Here is a 25,130-nt window from a genome sequence, read left to right on the forward strand (position 1 = left end):
GAAACAAGAAATTTGTTTTAAATCGTGCTTCTTACCTTGTGACATCCACATTGTTCTGCCGAACTTATGCTAACCTTTTCGCTAGCTTTTAAACAAATCCATGTGCTTTCCAGTTTGAAATATAATGCACTTCTTCAGCAGGGGGGAAATATATATAATTCTATGGGGGCTTTAAACAATCACAATATCATTGTTTTCTAATTGTGTGCGCTAAGTTGTGTGATGTAACCATAAACAAGCTGCTCAACTTACTCAGAGCAGAGAAAGGCCTCATGATTACAGAGACGATCTGGAAATCAACATATGAAAACCCACAGAATGTACCAGAATTACCGTACCTCACAACTTTCATAAAAGAGATTAGTTTGAGCAATTAGGCTAGCCTACTTAGATGGTGGTGTGGTGATAAAAACAAAGTGCCAAAAATCATCAGTGGCAGGACATATCTATGAAGTTGTTTTGTGTAACTCATCTACACAGGTCCCCAACACTTTGCGTGAGTTAACAAGGTTGATTGATGACCTTAATTAGACTGAGCAAAGGGCAGCAGATAATTATTAACTCCACCGAAGATTACAACACCTTCAGTATTCTCTGGTTCCACTGTCCCAAATCAGAGTAACAGGCCTTCAGTATAAGATCCGATAGCCTAACTATCAAATAACAAACTGCTTCATGTATTTACCAGTCGTGCAGTTTACATTTAATATAGCAACGAGTCTGTTCCTCTTATTTTTCCAGGGTTTCAACTGAGAAGTTGTGTATTCAAAGAACGAGGTGGAAAGGAAGCAAGTAGGCAGGCGTTCATGTGTACTCAAGTATGCCAGCGTAATATAGTCTGCAATGTTGCCAGATGTGGCAACATCCCGAATATGATTTGAATTATTAATTTCTTTGTCTTATAAGTCAATGACGGATTTATTGAAGTAGCCATTACTCATTTTCGACTTCAAATTCACAATCTGTTGTGAAAGATGGTGTTTTGAAGGGTATCCTGTTGGCAGGTGGTGGGCTAGTTGATTATATTCCTCTCATACTGGCAACCATGCGGCACCACGAATCTCGGTCTGGGAGCAGCTTGTCAGCGCATTGATACATTGCGATGGAGGAGGTGGAGTGCGATGTGGACATATAAATTACCGCGTCACCTGTCAAAGGCACGCCGACTACATCATACATCGCCAGCATGTGCGCGTAATATTTGCACGTGATTAATGTTTTGATCATCAGAAGTATTGGCCATGTCAGTAGCGGGACTAAAGAAACAATTTCATAAAGCAAGCCAGGTAAGCGGAGGACCTCGCCTAGTGTGCATGGGCTGTGGAGTCGTAGGCTATGGTTGTGCAGTACAGTGCCGAGTTGTTTTGATATAGACTACCACAGAATGTGGCGTTATGGTAATGTATTTTTATGTTGGGTGGGTGGGAGAGAGAGGTGTGATTTCGAAAATGTTACACGTGAGGACATCTGTGGGGTAACCTAGATTGCGGTGCAGGCCCGTGCGTGTTTCTGCACTTCTGTAGCCGCTACGCACGCACTGGCAGTTTTCTGTCCTGTTTGTCACGCAGATTTTGAGAATAGTTTGTAGCAACTTTAAAGTGGTTGGTTATTTTCCAAAGCTATGGCGATACAGAATTTGACAATTAGACGGTGCAAGAGGACTCTTGTTTTGGTCCTAAATAAAGTGAAAGGAGCGTCAATCCGAGATCTCGATATATGTCAATTGTTCGTCGTAGTATGATGTGACCTTGCGATGGTATCTTTGTGTATTTCGTCCTGACCTTGGTTTTTTATTATAAGGGGGCACACCACGGATAATTACCTTTATACTGCTCCTGAACAAACGCGTAATGGACCTAAAGTTGCGTAGGCTATAGGTCACGTGATGCATCCCTCCAACCTGCCTTCAGGTGGTTAAAAACAAGGACACATTACATAATGTCAATACACTATCACCGTTTAAAATATTTAAATGTAGTTATGCATCAGCATTGTGATTAGCATTGTGTCTCACAGGCAGTAGGCTACACATCGCATAATGAGTGTTAATCTATGCTGGATATAATCTGAACAGGCCTAGTTGCCTCTCATGATCATCTCTGTATGCAGAGTGTTGCTGAGACTTCCCTCACCCTGCCTGCATGGCAGCATTGAATTACTGCAGAGGTTTGAAAAAGCTGCCAGAAGGACAATACATGCTGTAGATTCCCTCTGGAGTGCTGGGATTGTGGCCAGGGAGGGCATAGATAGTAGACAGGCTCACGTACAGGTGCTGAACACAGACATTCACATGCGCTTGGGGACTTGGAGTCAGATGTGCTGTATTTGCCTCTTGACAACAACTGAAGTTGCTGAACTCAACAGTATAGACCTACAGCAACATACATCAGGAAAGACAAATGTCTGTAAGGTGTTTTCATTATTCAGTATCCCTATCGGGGTGATGTAATGATGTTTTTACATTTTACAACAGACACTGTACCCTTTCATAAAATAGTTCTACAGACAATTCCCTCTCCATCAGCCAGTAATGGCAGCCATAATCCTCTTATCATGAGGCCCTTTGCACACCAAACTAAATTCTTGACCTTAATAAATGCTGCCATTCTTTAACACAGTAGGTGAATGTCGTTAAGCAGCATGTCTCTATAACCAAGTTTGCCTTAAACTATAAGATCATTGACTTTTTACAGTATGTTCTAAAGCTCGCCTTTTTAGTTGATGACAAGACTAGCATGGCAAATATAATCGTCATGACTTCAAATATTTTGGAACACGTGGTGATAGAAATACAGCCTCTACTGTACCTGCGCTATGAGTCAAATCACGCTGGATAAAAGCACCTAAAACTGAATATATACCTGCGCTGGATAAAAGCACCTAATACTGAATATACCTGCACTGGATAAAAGCACCTAATACTGAATATATACCTGCGCTGGATAAAAGCACCTAATACTGAATATATACCTGCGCTGGATAAAAGCACCTAATACTGAATATACCTGCACTGGATAAAAGCACCTAATACTGAATATACCTGCGCTGGATAAAAGCACCTAATACTGAATATACCTGCACTGGATAAAAGCACCTAATACTGAATATATACCTGCGCTGGATAAAAACACCTAATACTGAATGTATAATACTGCTCAATCATTATTGAGCCATGGGACAACATTATGCAAAACTGAAAAAGAAAACATGTAATTATTGCACTGCATGTATATTTAACATGTTCTATTGTATGTTTTGATACAACCTCCCTCCTTTAATGTAAACATGCCTTAATCTGACTCATGGCCAACATGACTAGATAGTGCTGATCAGTTAGGCATTATTTTTACCATTTATGTTGTTTATGTAGTAGCCATTTTGTGTTTTTTATTTGGATGTTTGCTGAACCATTAGAATATAGTTATTCCTTGGAAATCCTTTGACCATGTTGACATGTTGGTTATGGGATTTTGCAGACGCCTTTGTCCAAAGCGACACACAAATACAAAAACAACATAATAATTAAAGATTTAACAGGGAACAGATTAGAATGTTGGTCAAACTATAATAAGGAGAATAGCAATAATAAACAACAATGTCGATTCAATCAATAGCCTAATAAAATAAGCAATGAAAATGAGGGAAAAAGCAATAATAAACAATAAAGTCCATTCAACCAATAAAATAAAACCAATGGCATGGTAAGACTATATTAGGAGAATATCAATAATAAATAATAATTTCAAATTAATCAACAGCCTAATGGAAATAAAACAATATTATACAAATCATAAGGCATAAGAAGCGCTTAAAGAACTAAGTGCATATTGAACAGGAATGTCTTTAGACCCCTTTAGACTCAAAACTACCACAGGAACGGAGAGCACTGGGCAACTCATTCCGCCAACATGGAACCACTGAGGAAAAGAGTCTTGAATTAGACCTAGTGTTTAAGACCTAGCGTTTATGACTGGTCGACACAACAGATAGATAGATAGATAGATAGATAGATACTTTATTGATCCTCAAGGGGAAATTCAAGGATTCAGACGCTCATCAGAAGACCACAGTGGGCGGTTGGGGATGTACACCTTGATTATTGAGTTAAAATAACTAGGAGCAGATCCAGTCAGTGTCCTATAGGCCAAAGTGAGACATTTAAATGTAATTCTGGCTACTATAGGGAGCCAATGGAGAGTAACTAGGAGAGGGGTTACATGTGTCCTCTTTGGCTGATTGAAGACCAGGCGTGCTCCAGCATTCTGAATCCGCTGTAATGATCTTATTACACAAGCGGGTAAGCCAGCTAATAGTGAATTACAATAGTCCAGCTTGGAGATGACCATGGTTTGAACAAGAAGTTGTGTGGAATCTTGTGTCAGATAAGGTCTGATCTTCCTAATGTTGTAAAGCATAAACCGACATGATTTTGCAATAGAAGCTACATGCTCAGAGAAGTTAAGTCGGTCATCAATTACAACGCCTGACATAGAGTAGGTTGGATAAATTAGCATTAATGTTTGAATAACATTAAGATGTGGCCAGGGGCCCTTCAGAATAACAGCTGCCCTTGATATTTTACAACATTTGAATGAATAATCTTTTTTTTTTAAATCGTAAATACATTGCTTTGTTATACAATGTAAAATTGGTCAAACTAATGAAAACCCCATGAATGTGTAGGTGTGTCCAAACTTTGTTATTGGTACTGTTTGAATGATTAAAACCTCCTCTTTAAGTTGTAGGAAGTAGTCATTAGGTGTCAAGATATTGATGATATAACTAAATAAAAAACAAAATGTCAACATTATGCAAATCTACAGCAAAGATCTGGTCTGTTGTTTGGTCTCTGCCCATTCATAACTGATTACACCTCTCTTTAACAACAGTACAATTCAATTGCTTGTAATCTAATCAGCTGATTCACTAAAGCAGGAAATAAACAAAAGTATAAATTCATCAGCAGGTCTCCAGTAATTTTATTTATTTTATTTATTTTATCAGGAAGCGAACATGCTTATGAAAACATGCATGGTGCACGGTAAACGTGTTGGGTAATTGATAGGGTAAATGGGTTTGGTTTCCTCTTGACAGTGGCCCTGTGGTTTAAGACTTGTATGCATATGCTCAGTCAACGCACAAGTCTGCACAGACACAACATTTTGATGTCACATGGATAGTCCTTGCGGGCCATCCTGCTGATGAAGTTTGTGTCATGCGCAACTCCGATCTAAACATAGTTATTTCCACGGGAGTATACTTTTGACTCAAAAGAGAATTCTGGCGATATTTCACATAGATCTCTGTTTCATGAGGTCATGCACTGAGTATTGTCAGTACGGAAAAAAAACCTGTCAGTTCTACCGACCTCGAGTTGCTGCAGCCAACGGCTATATGCTGCCAGCCCTTCTCCTTTAGAGTCTTAAGTATACATTCTCCTTTAGAGTCTTAAGTATACATTCTCCTTTAGAGTCAGTGTTTCTGTGAGAGGTTCTGTACATTCCTCCTTTCTTTCCTCTTCTCCTTTGCAGCTACTAAATGAAAAGATTAATGGGGCGGAAGGAACCAAACTGGATGAGGAGTTCCTCAAAATGGAAAAGGTTGGAAACACTGAAGTGATTATTAAGTATTAAGTATTAAAGATTCATGTTTGGGTAGATCTAGTAGTAGATCTATCTCATTTCAGTAGATCTATCTCATTTCCCCACTCTTACATACAGTAAATATATCCATCTGATCCTATGTTCTTACATACAGTAAATATATCCATCTGATCCTATGTTCTTACATACAGTAAATATATCCATCTGATCCTATGTTCTTACATACAGTAAATATATCCATCTGATCCTATGTTCTGACATACAGTAAATATATCCATCTGATCCTATGTTCTTGTGGCAGTCATTTGTCCATCTTAGGTAGACCCTACATACCTAAAGAGATGACATATTTTTCTTGCTAATTTTCATTGTAAGAATATAATGCCTTGTAAACTGATTACCTTGTTGTTACACTGTATACATTGACAAAGTGTGGTCTAGCTTATATAGCCTTTTTTGTGTGTTTGACTTCAGAAAATTGATGTAACCCATAAACTGGTTCTTGAACTTGTGCCAAAAACCACAGAGTACCTCCAACCGAACCCAGGTAGTGTACCGTGTCCTTCCCTTTCAGGCTCATATTCCAGTGTCCATTTGCGGGATATCCGCCACTTTTGGCAGTGACTCAGTACTGGAGGTCTGGACCGTTTACTTAACTCCCATTAACTTGATTTTCAGCTTGTAGAGCCAAACTTGGTGTGCTCAACACCGTCTCAAGGATCCGTGGGCAGGTGAAGACTGTGGGTTACCCCCAAACAGAGGGGCTTCTGGGAGAATGCATGCTCCGCTACGGCAGAGAGCTCGGGGCTGACTCTGCCTTTGGTATGTGTTTATTTAGGAATGCATTTCACCGTATTCATTTAGGAATGCATTTCACTATATTTATTTAGGATTGCATTTCACCGTATTCATGTAGGAATGCATTTCATTATATTCATGTAGGAATGCATCTCACTATATTCATGTTGGTCTATCAGTGCTCCACTGGTATCAGTGTTCCTAATGAGATTCTGCTCATCTCTGATGTGGTTCCATGTTGGTGGAATGAGTTGCCCAGTGCTCTCCGTTCCTGTGATAGTTTTGAGTCTTTTAAGAGGGGTCTATATATCTGTTCAGCATGCACTTAGTTCATTAAGCACTTCTTATGTGTTATGGTTTGTATAGTATTATTATGACCGCCAAGGCGCAACGGTCATATAGGTTCAGATCAGGTTTTTTTTTTTTTTTTTTTTTTTTTTTTAGCATGCCCAAATTTCCGTCAATGATTCCCGGGACACTGAAAAGACCGGGTACCACGAAACTTGGTGGACATGTAACCCCACATGGATAGCATGGAACCATCGTTTTCGTTTTGATCTGTAGCCCCCGCTGAATTGGACCCCGAAAGGAGGGTAGGGCAGACACAGTTTTCTGTGAATATCTCGAAAACTGTAGGGTTTAGGAGGACCATTTTTTTTTTGTATGTTGATCTCAAGGGGCCATGTCAACCCATTCCATAACCACTCATTTCATGTATAGCGCCACCTAGTTAAACACAAAAAAGTAAAAATGAGGTGGTGTAATTGAAGGTATCTGTGACCTAACATAGTCAAAACTGCACGAAATTGGAAGTGTAGGATCATTATGACACCCTCTGTATGCACGCCAAGTTTTGTGGAATTCCGTTCATGGGGGGGCCACACAATAAATTAATTGATGTTACTATACACCAACTGGCCTGTAGGTGGCCGGAGACAGTTTTCTGTGAATATCTTGAGAACCGTAGGGCCTAGGAGGTCCACCTTTTTTGTATGTTGGTCTTAAGGGGCATGTCAACCCATCCCATTACCACTTATTTCATGTATAGCGCCACCTAGTTAAAAATTAAAAAGCAAAAATTAGGTGTTTTCATCTCAATATCTCTGGCTGACAAGGTCAAAACTGCACGAAATTAAAAGTGTAGGATCATTATGACACCCTCTGAATGCATGCCAAGTTTTGTGTACTTTCGTTCATGGGGGCCTTACAATAAAATAATTTATGTGTACATTTAGTGACATACACCAACAAGGATTCCCCGGACACTGAAAGACCGGGGTACACAAAACTTGGTGGGCATGTACCCCCACATGGATAGCATGGAACCGTCATTTTTGTTTTCATCTGCAGCCCCCGCTGGACTGGACCCCCAAAAGGAGGGTAGGGCAGACACAGTTCTCTGTGAATCTTTTATGGTATGTTGGTCTCAAGGGCCCACATCAACCTGGCTCATAATCACTCATTTGTTTGATTTGCCCATCATCATCAATGGGCATTTTCAGTATTGGCGCTTCCATACAGTGAGGACTGTAATTTTGTTGGAAGTTAAAAGTGGGTTGGAAAAACAATGGACGCTTCATACAAGGACTGTAATTTACCGAAACATCTAATAAGGATAGGGCGATGTTCACATGAAGTGTAATTCCCATTTCTTCTTGAAGCCGAAATAAATCTGAGGATGTTTATCGGACATGCTTGGTTTTTACTGCAGGTACGTTAATCTTGTAATATCAATAAGGACCTAGGTAATGTTACCGTTAGCGTTGGTTGAGTGATGGAGGCATTTGATTTATTGCATTTGTAGAAAACTATAAATGCGGTTATACCAAGCAAATTGATAGCAGCACTGTTTGTATCTTTCGACTGTCATTTATTGCACGTGCTACAAAATCATTCTGTGCAATGGAAGATTTACCAACGTTACACCGGTCTGATACAGTTTTGCCTATACATGCGTGAGACTGAGACGCCTGTTTATTTTGTTTTAAGTGCGTGCAGGGTGTGAGAGGGGAATCGATGTGCTTTGATTACAGCTTGGTAGTTGTAGTCTGTGAAATTAAAAAGCGCGTGTGTGTGAAGTATCCAAACAATGACACCTTCATTTCATTATGGCTGCTTTAGCAAAACACCTTAAGCTACTGTGTAGTGGGTCCCATTTAGAAGTGGCTACTTCATTCGCGCTTTCCTTGACTCATGGAGCTGCGTGAATGTTATTACAACTTTTCGCCACGATATGACAGTTTAAGTCCGCTTGATACTGTAAGTCGTAAGCCATTGGTTTCCAAAGGAGATTTTATTTGTGTCGCCAGCATAGCCTATTAACAATTTATGTTGTAAATAGGCCTACCTTATAATCCTACCTGTAGCTTAGGGAAGCTAACAGCTTTCTATTAGGATCTAGTTTGTTAGTTACCGTTTTGTCATAACTCCCTGATGCATTTTGCATTTAGAATAGCCAGAGCGTGTATATCTCAATCGAAAATTAAACAATATCGGGTGCCTATGGACTAGGCTGGGTGAACCCAGCCTGATCTGCCCGCTATTTATTTTTGATTTCTTAAAAGATTGAGCTTGGTCTGATGAAAGCCAGACTAGCCATGGACCTCAGTTAAACAATGCAAGGGAACATGAATCAGCCTATATTTGCACTAACAATAACGGACAAAAGCTCTTCAACTTTGGCCCGTTAAAATGTGTGTGCATTTCATCAAGGCCCATTTGGACATGTCAGTTATTTGCACCACTGGTTAGATGTAAAACAGCATTTCGTTTCAGACTAGGCTACTGTTACTTAATTTGTGCATTAACAATAACATTTCAGACTACTGTTACTTAATTTGTGCATTGACAATAAAGTATTACATGAACTAAAGATGACTAAAATCTTATGTAGAAGAAGAAACATTCACAAAAAATCCATCCAACCAAAAATGACCTTTGTTTTTGATAGCTGTTGAAAACGGCATGGAACTGACAGAGATGTTTTTGTTTAAAAATAAATAAATAAATAAATAAATAACATTATGCTGATACCTTTTGCTTTTCCCAAATACAATGTAGCCTACAGGTGTAAGTGACCTTTCATCAATCCAGTTGCAATGGATGAACTGTGATGAACTGCCCTACTTGTGATTGTTTAGAGATTTTAAAGGTTTTATAACAATTCTACATCTTCTTTGGCTATTCTACAATCTATTCACCTTTTCAGCACCAGTAGGGTACTTTCTGTGCAGCCGCACACACACACTCAGGCATGCCAAACAAGCATACACAAAAAGTTTCAAGAGTGGGGGATGGAGTAAAATATGGAGACAAATTGAAGTGTGATTTATTTTCGCGGAACGGATGTACAGGACTGAGCGGCGGTCATATTTTGTACCGCTATGCGGTACATCTAGTTTTATTTTCATTAGGCTGTTGATTAATTTGACGTTGTTTATTATTGATATTCTCCTTAATGTAGTCTTACCATGCTATTGTTATTGGTATTTGTATGTCGCTTTGGACAAAAGCGTAACCATAACCATAACCATAATGCAAGAGGAAAGATCTAGGTTAACTGGACCTAACTATAGGTTCTCTGTTACTGAATTCAAATGATGTTGTGGAAGTGGCTAGTGTTCTGTTGTGGAAATGGCTAGTGTTCTGTTGTCATGGTATTCGCTCTCTGTTCACACTTCCTGACCCTCCTGGCAGGCTGCGCGTTGGTGGACATTGGTGAGGCGCTGAAACAGATGGCCCAGGCCAGGGACGTCCTGGACGTTCAGGTGAAGCACAGCTTCATAGACCCACTCCAGACGCTACAGGAAAAGGACCTGAAGGAGATCACGGTGAGGCTCAGTGTTGACCGTGTTACTGAAAGGATGCTTAGCGGGGCCCTCTAGAGTCGTCTACTGATCAGATGCATACTGAGTCGTCCACTGATCAGATGCATACTGAGTCGTCCACTGATCAGATGCATACTGAGTCGTCTACTGATCAGATGCATACTGTTTGTATGACTTCCAAAAGCTTATCTAGTTTAAGACATGTGTGCATGCCAGCCACAATCCCTTACTTCTGTTATCAGTAGTTTGACTTTTTTCTTGTAACGGCTTCCTCCAATAGTTAATAATTAGCTCAACTGATAGAGGTTCTCACACTCCAAATACAACACCATGTCTGGTCTCAGAGCAGTCGCACAGATAAACTGTGGAACTTGTAGAAGACATCCCTGACATCCAGCAGGAGTCTCCCTTCACATGCTTTTCCCCATCTTCCTGTCTTGTTTCTTTTTGCTCGATGAAGAGTTAACCTCAACTCCCTTGATTTCTGTGCTGTTTTTTCCACAACCCATGTCTTATATTACACATTTACAATATGAATTCATAGTGTGTGTAATTTCTCAAGGTTCAGATTTTGGTTCACTTCTGTAGTACCACTTAAGGAAGATGGAGGGTCGGCGGTTAGACTTTGACTACAAGAAGCGACGCAAGGGCAGAATCAGCTATCAGGAGCTCAAACTAGCCTTCGAAAAGTTTGAGGAGTCCCGGGATCTGGCAGAAAGAAGCATGTTCAACCTTCTAGAGAATGATGTGAGCCAAACCTTAATTCCATTTCAGTGATATCAGACACTTTTAAGTTTCTTTACACAAAGCTTCTTCAGATTCAGCAATTAATATTCCCTCTTTTTTTTGGTAGTTACAAGACAAATAATTTTGTGTTTGTTAAGGAACTTGATATTATTTTGGTGTTCTTGTCATGGATTTGTGTTGTAAGAAAATAGCAGTGCCTTTGTGATCCTGCAGGTGGAGCAGGTGAGTAACCTGTCTGCTCTAGTAGAGGCAGCGTTGGACTACCACAGGCAGTCGTGCCTGATCCTGGAAAACCTGAGCAGTGTTCTCCAAAACCGGTGAGGACACGGTGCTCCAGTGTTGCTGTTGTTACTGTTACTGTTGTTGCTGTTTTGCCCCTGTTGATATTTGTTATTCTTAAATTGGCAACAGATTAATTATTGCAAGCAACCGGCCTAAGAGAGAGTTTAGCCCAAAGTCTGTCACTGGTAGAGGAAGCCACGCTGAATGCAATGGATTCTCCAACACCCCTACCTTACGCATATCTGATAGCTCACCACAACAGTTTTCAGGTTTGCCACTGAATTCATCTATATCAACTGGCATCAGTAACTGTGAAAGACACTCTCACTAGCAATATAACAGCTCACTCACTCTGTAACAGCCAGTTGGTCTGGTTTACACTCATAATAGTATATATATACATTACAATACATCACATTACATACATATACATAACATTACTTCAGTCACGTCGTTATATCACATTAAAATGATTTGAAATGATGAAAAAAATTTTTTCCAATTTTTTTTTGAATGAAAAAAAAGTCCAACCTCCCCACCCAGGTGCCACCCTTCCCAGCCCTCCTTAAGTAAGGTGCCACCCTGAACCTCCCCAGCCCACCTTAAGGTGCCAATGGTGGTGTGAATGAAAACCTCCCCAGCCCTCCTTAAGGTAAGTCCCAGCCCACCTGAACCCTCCCCCCAGCCCTCCTTAAGGTGCCACCCTGAACCTCCCCAGCCCACCTTAAGGTGCCACCCTCACCCTGAACCTCCCCAACCCTCCTTAAGGTGCCACCCTGAACCTCCCCAACCCTCCTTAAGGTGCCACCCTGAACCTCCCCAACCCTCCTTAAGGTGCCACCCTCACCCTGAACCTCCCCAACCCTCCTTAAGGTGCCACCCTGAACCTCCCCAACCCTCCTTAAGGTGCCACCCTGAACCTCCCCAGCCCACCTTAAGGTGCCACCCTGAACCTCCCCCCTCCTTAACCCCCTGAACCTCCCAGCCCTCCTTAAGGTGCCTCCCCAACCCTCCTTAAGGTGCCACCCTGAACCTCCCCAACCCTCCTTAAGATGCCACCCTCACCCTGAACCTCCCCAACCCTCCTTAAGGTGCCACCCTGATTAGCTGCCCATATTATATTGCCTTTATCAAAAACCACTACTGCTGTAATACATATTTATGAAGCTTGAACATTTTGCATCATCACCTGCTATGGAGACACAAAGAAGATAATGTCATATATTTTCTCTATTTAAAAGCATTTTCTACAGCTGATCCGTTCACAAGGTTACCTCCAAGGCCAGAAAGTCCTCCACACACAAGTGAGTTGCTCCCTTTGATAGATACAGACCCAAAATACATGTTTTAGATTACAATGTGTCAGTGATGCACTGTATGTCAAACCAGGCCATAAACGCAAGGAAATGGATGATATATCACCATATATATAGCACAATGTATGTCCAGAAATTTTTACAAACTCAGACGCCATGTATTAAATCCTGCACTACATAACAAAAGTGGTATTGGAGAGAGAGAGAGAGAGTGTCCATGTCTTATGTGATGAATCACTCTTAGAGAGAGAGTGTCTATGTCTTATTTGATGAATTACTCTTACAGAGTGACTATGTCTTATGTGATGAATCACTCTTGCATCTGTGTGTATAGTATACTCCACAGTGGACCAGATCATGACCTCACCCCAAAGACCAGAAAGTCCACCCAATAGCAGTGAGTAGCAGAGAATTCTTCAAAATGTTTATGAAATAAATTTCAAGAGAAATTGCTCACTTGCCTAGTTTGAAGCCAACCAGTAATCCAATTCAGAAGTTATGTCTTGGTTGGCTCCAAAATAAAGAAATATTCTTAAATGTACTGTGTTGTGTTTTTCATTGTAACGGTAAATGTATTTCAGATTGTATTAATCTCATATCATGTGCATGTGTATCCACAGTTTACTCTACAGTTGATCAGTTCACGTTCCTGTCCCAGAGGCCTGGGAGTCCTCCAAGCATTAGTGAGTGAACTGCACATCCACTAGGTTTCTATTCTATTTCCACACTGTAGTTGTTATCTCTTCAACAAATGTTAGCTTGTCACTGCTCCAACGTGGATATTAAGGTTGCAATATTGCCTTGAATTCTTAAAGCACACAATTTCAAAGATCTCAGTTTAAATTCTGTGTGTCAGCTGAAGGTTTGAATATTGAATGCTCTGGTGTGGTGAAGAAGCTGTGAATGACTTGGTTTGAACTTCAGCGGGAAACCAAGACCTATGATCTCTGTCACCCTTATCCATCCTTTGGTGACCTGCTCCTGCTGTGTGTGTGTTAGGTGAAGGAGAGTCCCCCCTGGACCAGCCCTGCTGCCGCGCTCTCTACAACTTTGAACCAGAGAACGAAGGTGAGCTGGGCTTCAAGGAAGGCGACCTCATCATCCTCACCAACCAGATCGATGAAAACTGGTACGAAGGCATGATCAGTGGCGAGTCCGGCTTCTTCCCCATCAACTACGTCAACGTCCTTGTGCCTTTGCCCCAGTGAGAGCAGAGCACGCCACCACGACCAGCCACATCATGGACCCACCGCCTCACCACTCACGTCCGACAGAGGTCACATGTAGACACGGAGCACACCAATAGGCTGCGATCAAGGCTGCTGAACAGCAAGAGATCACTTTCACACGTCTTTTCAAACTATATCAGGGGTGGACTATGGAATCTGTCTCTGTTATCGTGTGCAGAGGCCCACATATTTAAAAATATGCTAATGATTGTTGGTTTGTTTACCTATAAAAAACACAATGTTTTCCTCTCTTCTCACTTTTGTTCATACAGTTATAAAATATGATTGTAGATTAATCGAATTTGTATTTTAAAATGTGACTTGATGTTAGCACTTTGAACACTAAGCGGATCTTTTGACCCGGGTTTTTATTATGCAATGTGAATTAAAGTAAGCCATTATGTGAACAATTCCTCAATTTCTAAGGTATATGTTGAGAGATAAGTCTGTATACAATATATATTGTTCAGGTTATTAAAATTGCCATGTAAACAAAAACAACATAGCAGCACCATAGTGGAGATATCCTTTATTCTTTAGTCTTTAATGTTTTGCTTTGGTCATTTATCTACTGGATAAATATGGTGCCAAATATAGAAACACTTAGATGAAAAACGCTTTATTATTTATTGGTATACACCTAAGTAGCCTAGTGTAACAGACATCAAGGGAGATGCACCTGTCTCTATAATGCACTTCTGAAGCACTGCAATTGTTATGTTGTAATGAAGAGCTATTTCTTATAAATTAAGGTACATGCATTGTCACAGTGTGTCTTAAATGCTTATTGTTCTAATATTAGTTAATTGTTTGCAAGGTGCCAGCACCACATAGTTACATGCTGACTGATATCAGATTTAACAGTAAGCACATACCCTTTATGAACTGACTTTGACTGTCTACACTTGATTTTGTTCTCTTTAAGGGTAAATAAACGCCAAAAATGTTACTGAATAAAGTATGAATAATGTATGTTTTATTTCTTCTTTACATCTTTAAATTGATATTCTTAAGTATGTATGTTTTACATTTGTATCTCATAGAATAATACTCCTGAAGTCATTGTACACTCGCATATCATGAGATGTGGCTTCGTTTGGACTAAAAAGGACGCCGTAGCTGGTTACAGCCAGGCGCCCAAAACTCCAAAAGCAACTTAGCCCGAACAGAAGTAACAGCCATCTGTCACAAACCGATTTGCTACTAAGTCAATATATGAAACATGCCAACGCATGCATTGTAATATACAACTAGCATTAACAGTGTTTACATCCTAGAACGTTTCGATCTTTTAGGTCAGGTGAGTATTTCAGAGGACTTCAAATCACAACTTACGTTTGTGTTTACAGTTAGCCGGCTAGCTAGCCAGCTTGGAGATGTCTGCTGGTTAGCTAGGTTTTAGCTAAGTGATTCAAAGTTTAGGAAGAGTGCTTGTTAGCTTATGGAATGCCATTTGTTGATGTCAGCCGTGTTTATTTGCTTTGTTTATCCTGTCTGTAGATAGTTGCTAACCAGCTCCCGTGTTTACATTGATTCATTAGCTAATATAATATATAATATGAACTCTAACCGAAACCTGCAGAATAATAAAGTTAATATGTCCTCATCAGTTAGCTTTTACCAGAAACGTTAATGTTCAGAGACATCACTGGTTAGCGGTAACGACTTTACTAATTTAACTTAGTCACTTGGAAAAGTTGACAAAGCAATTTGAGTTAAACGTTAAATAAGATAATTATGTTGATTACGTTCGCCGTACGTTTACTTCAGTTGGCGTTAACATGTGTTTGTCACTAATTGCTCTCAGTAAGGTTGAGTTTGTTTACTGTTGTTGCAATCATCTTTGAGCGCTTTCCCTTGTATAAACCTTGCTTATTTTTCAAGTCAATGGGCCGATATATATTTCAAGATTATCATTGCACATCGTGTGCTGAGGTTTATTTAGCTTTTTTGTGAAGATATGTAAAGATAAATGTTTGTTCATTTTTTGTTAGTTTTTGTTTGCGAGCTTGCAAGCCTACTGCATAGTAAACTGAGGTACAGGCTTTTGGCAGACAGGGAGATCGAATGAAAGCAGTCCATTCTCCCGCAGCACTGCAGAGCGTGTGGGTGGGTGTGTATGTGAGGGGGGATGCATCCTTGACAGCTGTTCCTCTGTCTCCAAAACAGTTGCCATGGAAGAGGTCCTGCGGCTCGTGTCGTCGGGCGACTGCATTAAGATATGGGACTCGAGCTCCATGAAAGTTTTGGACCAATTTAGTCCACACAGCAGCACGCATCCGGTGTCTCAGGTTTGCTGGACCAGCAACAGTATCCTTAAAAAGCAAAGGAGAATTCCTCCCGTTTTTAACCCATATTTGCCTGTGGAATTGTAATTCGATGCCCTTCAGCGAACTTCGTCAAAGTAAAATATATATTTCATGAGTTTGTCTAAGTGCTGTGCTAGTCAGAACAGTTAGTGGAGAATTATCTGCTCACCTAAAACAACCCCCTTTTTACTAAGCCCCTCCTGTCAGTTGGGCAGTGTGGGTCATCTTCTGTGGCACAATAGGATATGATGACCTGGTATGGGTTTCTCAAACTGGCACATTCACTAGAGAGTGTAATTGGGATTGCTAAGGCTTCTAGGATATGTGGCCTCGACCTTGGTGAAACATTGTTGACATTTGAGCTCAGTCAGCCAGTGAAATTCACCTCTCCCTTCAGTGCTTCTAAAGCATCCACGCTGCTTGCCCATTTACAGTGGCTGGACTGTGCAGAGTGAGCACACACATAGGCCACTAGGGGAACATCAGAGTTTCACTGAATTCAACTATGGGTTCTATTTTGACGATCAAAAACACGGCGCAAATCTTATTCCTATCTCGACGCAAATCTTATTCCTATCTTACACTCAAATGTTTCGCCATGCGCTTCACTTTTATTATACCTGTTCCATACGGTCTTACATGCAAGCAGATTCATTTTAAAGGATGTTACGCCCAAAACACACCTGTGACTGATTAAGAAACATAAGAACCACCTTTTTGCGCCAAGTGCCCGACGTTTGATAACAAAACCACCCTGAATCCCCACTGGACACACCCCTAAATGTATTTAAGCTATTCGCCACTGACCATGCGTTTTAGACTGCCAAGATGGAGCCCTAAATGTGTAATGGATTATAATCAGACATTCAAGTGAACTTTGCAAAATAGTTAGGTTTTCTGAAACATGCAAATGCCACATGCTAAAGAAGTGCATCCACCTGCTCCTTTCTTCTCTCCTCATAGTTGGCTTGACTTTGCTCCCTGTGAGGTTGCTAGCTGCTTATTTCCCACTTTCTAACTTTTACCTTCTTGATTATAGTAATATTACAAACCTTACATTGATTGAAAAAAAGTATTCAGATGATTACATATTGACATTCACAAGCTTTAATAGTTCTCTGAATGCAGGGAATAATAGAGTAAAAACATGCAGTTTGGCTGACCGCTTGATCATATTCCTCAACTGGACTTAGACCAGTACCTCATCAGTGCCAGCAGCGTTGGAGACAAGGTTGTCGTGTCCAGCCTCAAGACCTCCCCCATTCCAGTGATCGAGCTTGCTGAAGGGGTGAGTTCAGTAGTGACCAAGAGCCAGAGCCTTGCTTTGGATTTATAATTTATCCAGAATCTCACCACTTTACATTGGTGTCCACAGAAAAAGCAAACTCGGGTCAGCATCAATTCCACATCTCAGTACTTGGTGAGCGGTGGTCTTGATGGCATTGTCAACATTTGGGACTTGAAGACAAAGAAGCTTTACCGCAACCTTAAGGTAAACAACATCACCTGCTACAAGCACTCCTACAATCCTGTCCCAAAAGCTAAGACTACTGCAGCAGATTGGGGTTTTTCCTAAATCTCTGAGCTGTCTGGCATTGGCTATCTGTACAATGCACATAACTATGTCAAAGGGTCTACTCTTGATGTAGTTTTGACCCGAACAGATATGTAGTATGTTTCTGAAGCACAAATTAACGTTACTTACATTTGTGTGTCTGTCCAGGATCACAAACAAGAAGTCACATGTGTGTCTTACAATGCCAGCGACAGTTACATTGTCTCTGGCTCCATCAGTGGTGAGCTCATTCTACACAACGTCTCCAAGAACCTGTCCAGCAAGCCCTTTGGTCATGGAGCTATTCAGGTGAGCTCAGTGGCAACCAATCTAAGCTTTGCAACAGACTGGTCTTCCTCAGCTGTAGAGAGCTCTACATTGCCCTCCTCAATGCTCAGCCTTAAACTATCAGCCCTACTTTGCCCTCTTCAATGCTCAGCCTTAAACTATCTGCCCTACTTTGCCCTCTTCAATGCTCAGCCTTAAACTATCTGCCCTACTTTGCCCTCCTCAATGCTCAGCCTTTTTTGACCAGTTTGCCTCCGTTTCATTACCCAGATCCAATCACAGTAGTGTTGGTAGAAACCTGCCCTTACTATTAAACATGTATTGTGTAGTGTTGGTAGAAACCTGCTATTAAAGGTGTATTGAGGAAGTTTGTGTGTGATGTTGCTTTGCCCTCGTTCAGCCTGTCCGTGACCTGAGGTACTCGGTGGTGAAGCGCGGCATGCTGGGCAGCATCTCAGACGTGGGCACAGTGGCTCTGTGGGATGCCACCACACAGAAAGAGCTGCACACATTTGACCCCGCCCACAAAGGGCCGGCCTCTGGCCTGGCCTTCTCCCCAGCCAACGACCTTCTGTTCGGATCAGTGGGACTGGACAAGAAGTTCATCTGTTATGACACCAGCAGCAGAGTGTAAGTGCCTTACTTGGGTGCTGCGCCATTTGCGTGTTTAACAGCCAAACAGACTTGTAGTCATTTTAAAGAGCTTCATACCATCATCATAGGATGAAACATCTATCTACAGTTGTTACATCAAATCACACACCTGACTACATTTGTCTTAAGTGTTGTTTATTTGGGTGCAGTGTTGTTTATTTGGGTGCAGTGTTGTTTATTTGGGTGAAGTGTTGTTTATTTGGGTGAAGTGTTGTTTATTTGGGTGCAGGTTTAATGTTGTTATTTGTGTCCTTTGCATTCATTTGAACCCCACAGCTTAGGGTCAATGACTGTGTGCCCTCCCTGACTGTTGGCTTGTGTGTTTTTGGCCCCCAACAGTATCGTGCGCAACATAAAGGTGGACTCTCCCCTCACTGCAATCGAGTTCTTCCCCGATGGGTCCACTCTGGTCCTTGGTTCCACCCAGGGTCAGATACTGCAGTATGACCTTCGCAATCTCAGCGCTCCGGTGAAAACTGTTGCAGGGCACAAGACGTCCATCACCTGCCTGCGCTTCCAGAGCACCCAGATTAGACGCAAGGTATTCTACAGAACCACATCACGTCAAGACATTTGACAGAGCTGCCCAAAGAGATGGCCTTTGAATACCTAAATACCTACATGTTCCATGTGATGTAATTTTGGAGCAAATATACACATTACAAAGAGGAACCATAATTTTGTTTTAATTTATGAAATATTGTATTGTTTTCTCTCTGAATAGTCTAGTAAATATTGTATTGTTTTCTCTCTGAATAGTCGAGTAAATTGGTTTCGAAAGTCCTCTGTTTCCCAACCGAAGAGGAACCATAATTTTGTTTTAATTTATGAAATATTGTATTGTTTTCTCTCTGAATAGTCTAGTAAATATTGTATTGTTTTCTCTCTGAATAGTCGAGTAAATTGGTTTCGGGAAAGTCCTCTGTTTCCCAACCGAAGAGGACCTCAGGGAAACCAAGCACTCCGCAGGCGGGGACCTTGACCCCAACCCCCGCAGTGCCCAGCCCCGAGCCTTACTGTGGAGAGAGAGGAGACGGCCAGGCCCACAGCACAGGTCAGCCGCAGCCGCAGTCCTCTGGAGTAGGGCAGACGGCCTCCAAACTAGCTGTCTGCTCAATAGAGTACCGAAGCGTTTCCTGTTTCCATGACTGCAGAATCACTGGATCTGAAAAAACTTTCCAAGTGGCTTAAATAGCATTGGATGTAGACATGTGGCATCATTTCTAGCTAATAAATTGTTTTAAATGTAGGCTATAGCCATTTAAATGTGTTTTACCTGCTAGGCAGCAGCTTACCCACATAACACGGATTCCCTGGCAGGTGTAATATAAAGAAACTAAGTTCCAGTGGATATTTCATGTCTTCTCAAAGACTGGCGGCTGTTAAGAGTGACGTTTTTTGCTTAAAAAATAAAGCCAAAATACGTCCGTGAATTTAAGGATTTTAACCGCATGCTGTGAAGTTAAATGCAGGTGTCTTTTACAGAGGAAACCCATGCTAAAATAAAACTCTGTAGTCACGTATTTGATTGTGTTGGTATGAATATATGTTGTAGTATGTGATTCCTACAGTGTAAAAAAATATACTAACATCTTAGAAACGTTGTAAAATTATTGAAATAGATTAAGAAAGCCACCGCTAATGGTGATTTTAATGGTTAGATTGATTTGTTTAGATCCAGTGAAACTGCTGCCTTGGCAACGTTACGTCATGGCTTCGGTACTCTATTAGTCATCAGTCTAAGCAATTACCCCCCACACACACACATCCCCTAAGATGCTTTCTGCTCATGTCTGTCTCCAGGGATGGGCCTGGATGGGTTCTCACGAGAAGCTGATGGCCAGCACAGCACAGACCCGCTGCACAGCATGGACAAGGCGGCGCGCGTGGGGCGGACCAGTCTGGACATTTTCTCTCCTATCAGAGAGAGTGAGGAGCCACCCTCTTCTTTAAGACCTTTTGCCCCCCCCCCCTTTACACATAAGGTCCTACCACCATCGTTAGGGCTCTGCATGAAATACTCACATGAAGTGATGTATACGATCGCTAACTTGATTCCGTATTCACTCATATTTAGTTTCAGTTGAGAGGTTTCATTTTCTAACATATCTAACACAAAGTTTTGGAATTAAGCAATTAAGATTCCCAGTATTTAGTGTCAGTACAAATCAGTGTGGATGTCTTGTTCCTGTCTCACTTGCTGGAAATTATAATAAGTAAAAATATTGGGAGAAGTTTCAAGTTTAAGTGAAGATAACTGCCATTGATGGATAAACATCAATATGAATGTAAGAAGGCAGAAGCCAGGAGCTGTCAGGGGAGACAAACCCAGCGTGATCAGCTCTGGTGCTCTTTGAGAAGGTGCTAGGAGTGCATATAGTGCAGTAGGCTGTGGAGACAAACCCAGCGTGATCAGCTCTGGTGCCCCTTTGGCCTGCTAGTGTAACAAGAGCTTCCCTTATTTAACAATAACAAAATGCTTTTCATATAGGCACCAACACAGAGGTGCGGGGAGGACGCAACAGCCTGGACATCTTTTCTCCTGTCTGTGATGGTAAGTCTGGGCCCTGTCTGTGATGGGAAGTCTGGGCCCTGTCTGTGATGGTAAGTCTGGGCCCTGTCTGTGATGGTAAGTCTGGGCCCTGTCTGTGATGGTAAGTCTGTGCCCTGTCTGCCGTTCATTTCTCCCTGATCTTGTAGAAAAGCATCAAGACAAAGTAAATGTGTCAGATCCATGAATGTTTCGTTTGGCTTTCCCAGATCATAAACTTCACGGATCTGGCCTAGAATCCAGTGGAAAGAGAGGAGGTGGTAAGTGTGACGCTACTGTGGGGAAGGGTGATACTCTAGTGTCAGCTGAGATCAGTTCAAATTACATTTACAACTAAAACATATAGAGAATGTGAAAAAATAACAAGCACAAAGATTGTACTTTGTGCTGCTGTGCTCTTAGTAGAGATATCTACTAAAGTTAACATGCAAACCTGCCTGGCCACTCTCGTACCACTTTGTCCCTCAAGAGGACTTTACCACAAACAGCAAACTTGCTGTTATCTCAGTTATCTAAATATACTGTACATGTTGATATTAAAAGATAAAGTGAGGTCCAGTCAGATTTTGAGATGTAACTAACCTGGTAAAGTTTATTGTTCTGTGTGCGTTCCTGTCCGTGTCCAGTTTACTGTTCTGTGTGTGTTACTCTCCATGTCCAGTTTACTGTTCTGTGTGCATCCCTCTCCATGTCCAGATCTTGATTTGGCGCCTCCGTTCACGGGCGTGTCGGCGCAGCGTAAGACCCCTCTGGGCACGACGGGGGGACGCTGCTACAGCCCCCTGTCAGTGTTCCAAACCCCGCCCCCATCAAAGAGGAGGAGGCCCCAACGGAGACGCAAGACGGCAAAATGGTCAGTTTCTCACATGGACACCTGGTCACCAGCTAAGGATGCCCCTTACTCTACCTGGTCACCAGCTAAGGATGCCCCTTACTCTACCTGGTCACCAGCTAAGGATGCCCCTTACTTTACCTGATCACCAGCTAAGGATACCCCTTACTTTACTGGTGTTATTGGTGATGGTTGGAGTGCATTATCACATATATGACTTGAATAACATCTGCATCTGCTAATATAATAGATGTGAACTTGAGTGAAACAGTGACTTTAACAGGTGAATGCCACTGAACTATTGCACTACAATGATGTGTAAGCTTATCTGTTATGTATGCTGATCTGTTACGTATGCTGATCTGTTTTGTAAGCTTATCTGTTATGTTTGCTGATCTGTTTTGTAAGCGTATCTGTTTTGTACGTCTTCTCTGGGCATGGCAGTCTGAGAGGAATGGTGGGAGCTCAAGCCAGGAGTCTGATAGCCTGGCCACACCCCCAGCACTACAGAACTTGCGAATGCAATCATCTATCCCAGCATACCTCACTCCGGAGATCACCCACAGGAGGGCCAATGACGTCACAGCTCATCTGACCTACAATTCACCCTTTAATGGAGCACGTCCTACACTTGCTACAGGTGAGGAGATGACTCATCCTACACTTGCTACAGGTGATGAGATGACTCGTCCTACACTTGCTACAGGTGATGAGATGACTCGTCAACAGCAACAACAGCAGCACAGCTTACATGTGATGAATATGGTGACTGTGTTCTGTTGTTTTTCCATCTACAACCTGCTAAGGGCTTGTAAAGAAATGGTGCTCTTATCGACTTCTGCAAGCACCCAAAGCGCTTTACAATGTCATGCCTCACATTCACCCATTCACACACTCACTCACACACACACACTCACCCATTCACACACACTCACCCACACACACACACTGATGATAGAGGCTGCCATGCAAGGTGTCCACCTGCTCATCGGGAGCACTGGGGTCAGGTGTCTTGCTCAAGGACACTTCGACAGGGTCAGGAGGAGTTGGGCTTGAACCGGCAACCTTCCAATTGCTGAACGGCTCCTCTACCTCCTGAGCCACTGCCACCAATAAGATGAGCGCTGTATATGTATATATACTATATATATACTATATACCAATAAGCTGAGCGCTGTATATGTATATAATACTATATACCAATAAGCTGAGCGCTGTATATGTATATATACTATATATATATACTATATACCAATAAGATGAGCGCTGTATATGTATGTGCCCAGCAGGAGCAGGGGCGTCTGAATCAGTGGCCACCTCGCTGTCCGACCGGATAGTGGAAACCATCGGAGCAGAAGGGGCTGCAGCTCCTCTCACCAACCAACAGATCGTCTTCATCCGCAACATGATCCAGGAGACGCTGGAGGACCTCAGGTTGGTCCCTTAGTGGAGTTTAAACTGAACACTGGGTTATCAGGTTGGTCTCTGCTAGTGGAATTTAAACTGAACGCTGGGTTATCAGGTTGGTCCCTGCTAGTGGAATTTAAACTGAACGCTGGGTTATCACACACCTGAGGATTTCAGATTACTTGAATTTGATCAATCAGAGCTAGATGTCTTCTAGTTTAAAATAAAAATGTGTGACGAGCAGTAATTACAATTAAAATAATTTTCCGCTATCTGTTTATAAATGGGTCTGGAGTGCACAACCTTTCAGATAAACACATGAACAGCTAATTGTGTTGTGTGTTGTGTTGTATTGTGTTGTGTGTGTTTTTCTGTGTTTATCTTCAGCTCAGCTTGATAGCTTTTTAACAAAATGGTTCCCCATTTCATGTTCCTGTCCACACTGTCCTGTCCTTTGCAGAGACTCCTGTCACAGAGACATAGTGAACCTACAGGTGGAGATGGTGCGGCAGTTCTGCATCCAGCTGGTGAGTTGATGTCAAGGCCAATCATCCACTTTAAACCACAGACAGCATTGCTGTTCTCTTATGCATTCAGTCGCGCTTCTTGAGCCCATTTCTAATAACTGGCTTCTCCCCCAGAATGAGTTCCATGAGGTGGTGGAAAAGTACTCGGTGAACAACTCGCTTCTTGAGGAGATTGAGAAGCTAAGGGAGGAGAACCGACGCCTCAGAACCAACTATTAACAGATTTCACAGGTCTTGGATACCCCCACTGAAATCCCCATGCAGTGTCATCTTTGACTATGTCTTCCATGAAGCAGAGACAGATGGGACATTGAACAGGGCAGATAATGGAGAGTCGCGTCCTACAGTCAAAGGCACCTAATACTCTTATTACCTTTCTTGGCCTTTTGGATATCCAACCAGCAGATGCTATCATTTTCTACCACACAATACAAACCTATATGTTTTTTTATAGTTGGGCATATGAATGAACTGCTTGTCTTCAAAGTGCCTCTATAGAATGAAGAGTGATTGTATCTCTTACTCCATTACAGTGAATCATATGATGCACTATGCAAGATCGCCAACATGCATATAATCATGGTAAAGTGCTGTTGTTAGTGGTTTAGAGTTTTGCCTCAAAATAAGCCACTTTGAAGTGCTGATATCAACCCCAAAGCCTCCCAGCCTGCAATGAGCAAAGCAGCAGTGTGGCATAAAGAAATTGTCATGAGTGTAACTTTTCAGAGTAATAAAATATGTATGAGAACCAATGTTATCGATCCATGAAACAGAAGGGCGGTGGGTCATTTCTGAGTTGCTGTAAAGACTGTAAAGAAGATATAACCACCATGGACACACACATCCACTCCAAACAATGGCAAAGCAATTGCCATGTCATCTCATGCACATACAAATTAACAGAGTAGAAGACCTTGTTTTGGGGATACTTTAACTAGCCTTGTTTATTTGGTAGAGTAAATATATTTTCAATAAGTAGCCTACTCTTGTAGCAAGTAGTTATACTTGATTAGCCTATTACTTTTTTCCAAAGACAAACATGGGCAAAAATATTTTTAGTTTACATGTAACATTTCTTCAAAATTGCCATGTAAGGTAGGCCTACTATGTAACCGTATACATGTATATATACATTTTGAATATATTTATGAAATATGGATTTCTAACGTGTATTTTGCAAGCTTTTATTTTGAATGATCGCTTAA

General features: G+C 41.7%; 2 protein-coding genes across 2 annotated transcripts; both read left to right on the forward strand.

Annotated features, from left to right (window-relative positions):
* The first annotated feature begins 849 nt into the window (after nucleotides 1-849).
* sh3gl3b (SH3-domain GRB2-like 3b) lies at nucleotides 850-14,760 on the forward strand. The gene is made up of 9 exons (XM_048257938.1): nucleotides 850-1,286; nucleotides 5,532-5,600; nucleotides 6,078-6,150; nucleotides 6,282-6,425; nucleotides 10,098-10,231; nucleotides 10,817-10,975; nucleotides 11,189-11,292; nucleotides 11,387-11,505; nucleotides 13,579-14,760. Exons 1-9 carry the CDS (start codon nucleotides 1,242-1,244, stop codon nucleotides 13,779-13,781), a joined length of 1,050 nt encoding a protein of 349 aa, XP_048113895.1. The 5' UTR covers nucleotides 850-1,241; the 3' UTR covers nucleotides 13,782-14,760.
* Nucleotides 14,761-14,938: 178 nt separating this feature from the next.
* nedd1 (NEDD1 gamma-tubulin ring complex targeting factor) lies at nucleotides 14,939-24,673 on the forward strand. Its single transcript, XM_048256173.1, is given in 17 exon segments — nucleotides 14,939-15,102; nucleotides 15,972-16,112; nucleotides 17,305-17,399; nucleotides 17,487-17,603; nucleotides 17,835-17,975; nucleotides 18,355-18,584; nucleotides 18,948-19,149; nucleotides 19,503-19,662; nucleotides 20,412-20,537; nucleotides 21,100-21,162; nucleotides 21,369-21,419; nucleotides 21,856-21,962; nucleotides 21,965-22,012; nucleotides 22,436-22,631; nucleotides 23,278-23,425; nucleotides 23,859-23,925; nucleotides 24,040-24,673. Coding segments are annotated over 16 exon segments (1,992 nt in total). The 5' UTR covers nucleotides 14,939-15,102; nucleotides 15,972-15,976; the 3' UTR covers nucleotides 24,145-24,673.
* Nucleotides 24,674-25,130: the final 457 nt, after the last annotated feature.

Source organism: Alosa alosa, chromosome 11, assembly GCF_017589495.1.
Source record: "Alosa alosa isolate M-15738 ecotype Scorff River chromosome 11, AALO_Geno_1.1, whole genome shotgun sequence".
Taxonomy (NCBI): Eukaryota; Metazoa; Chordata; class Actinopteri; order Clupeiformes; family Clupeidae; genus Alosa; species Alosa alosa.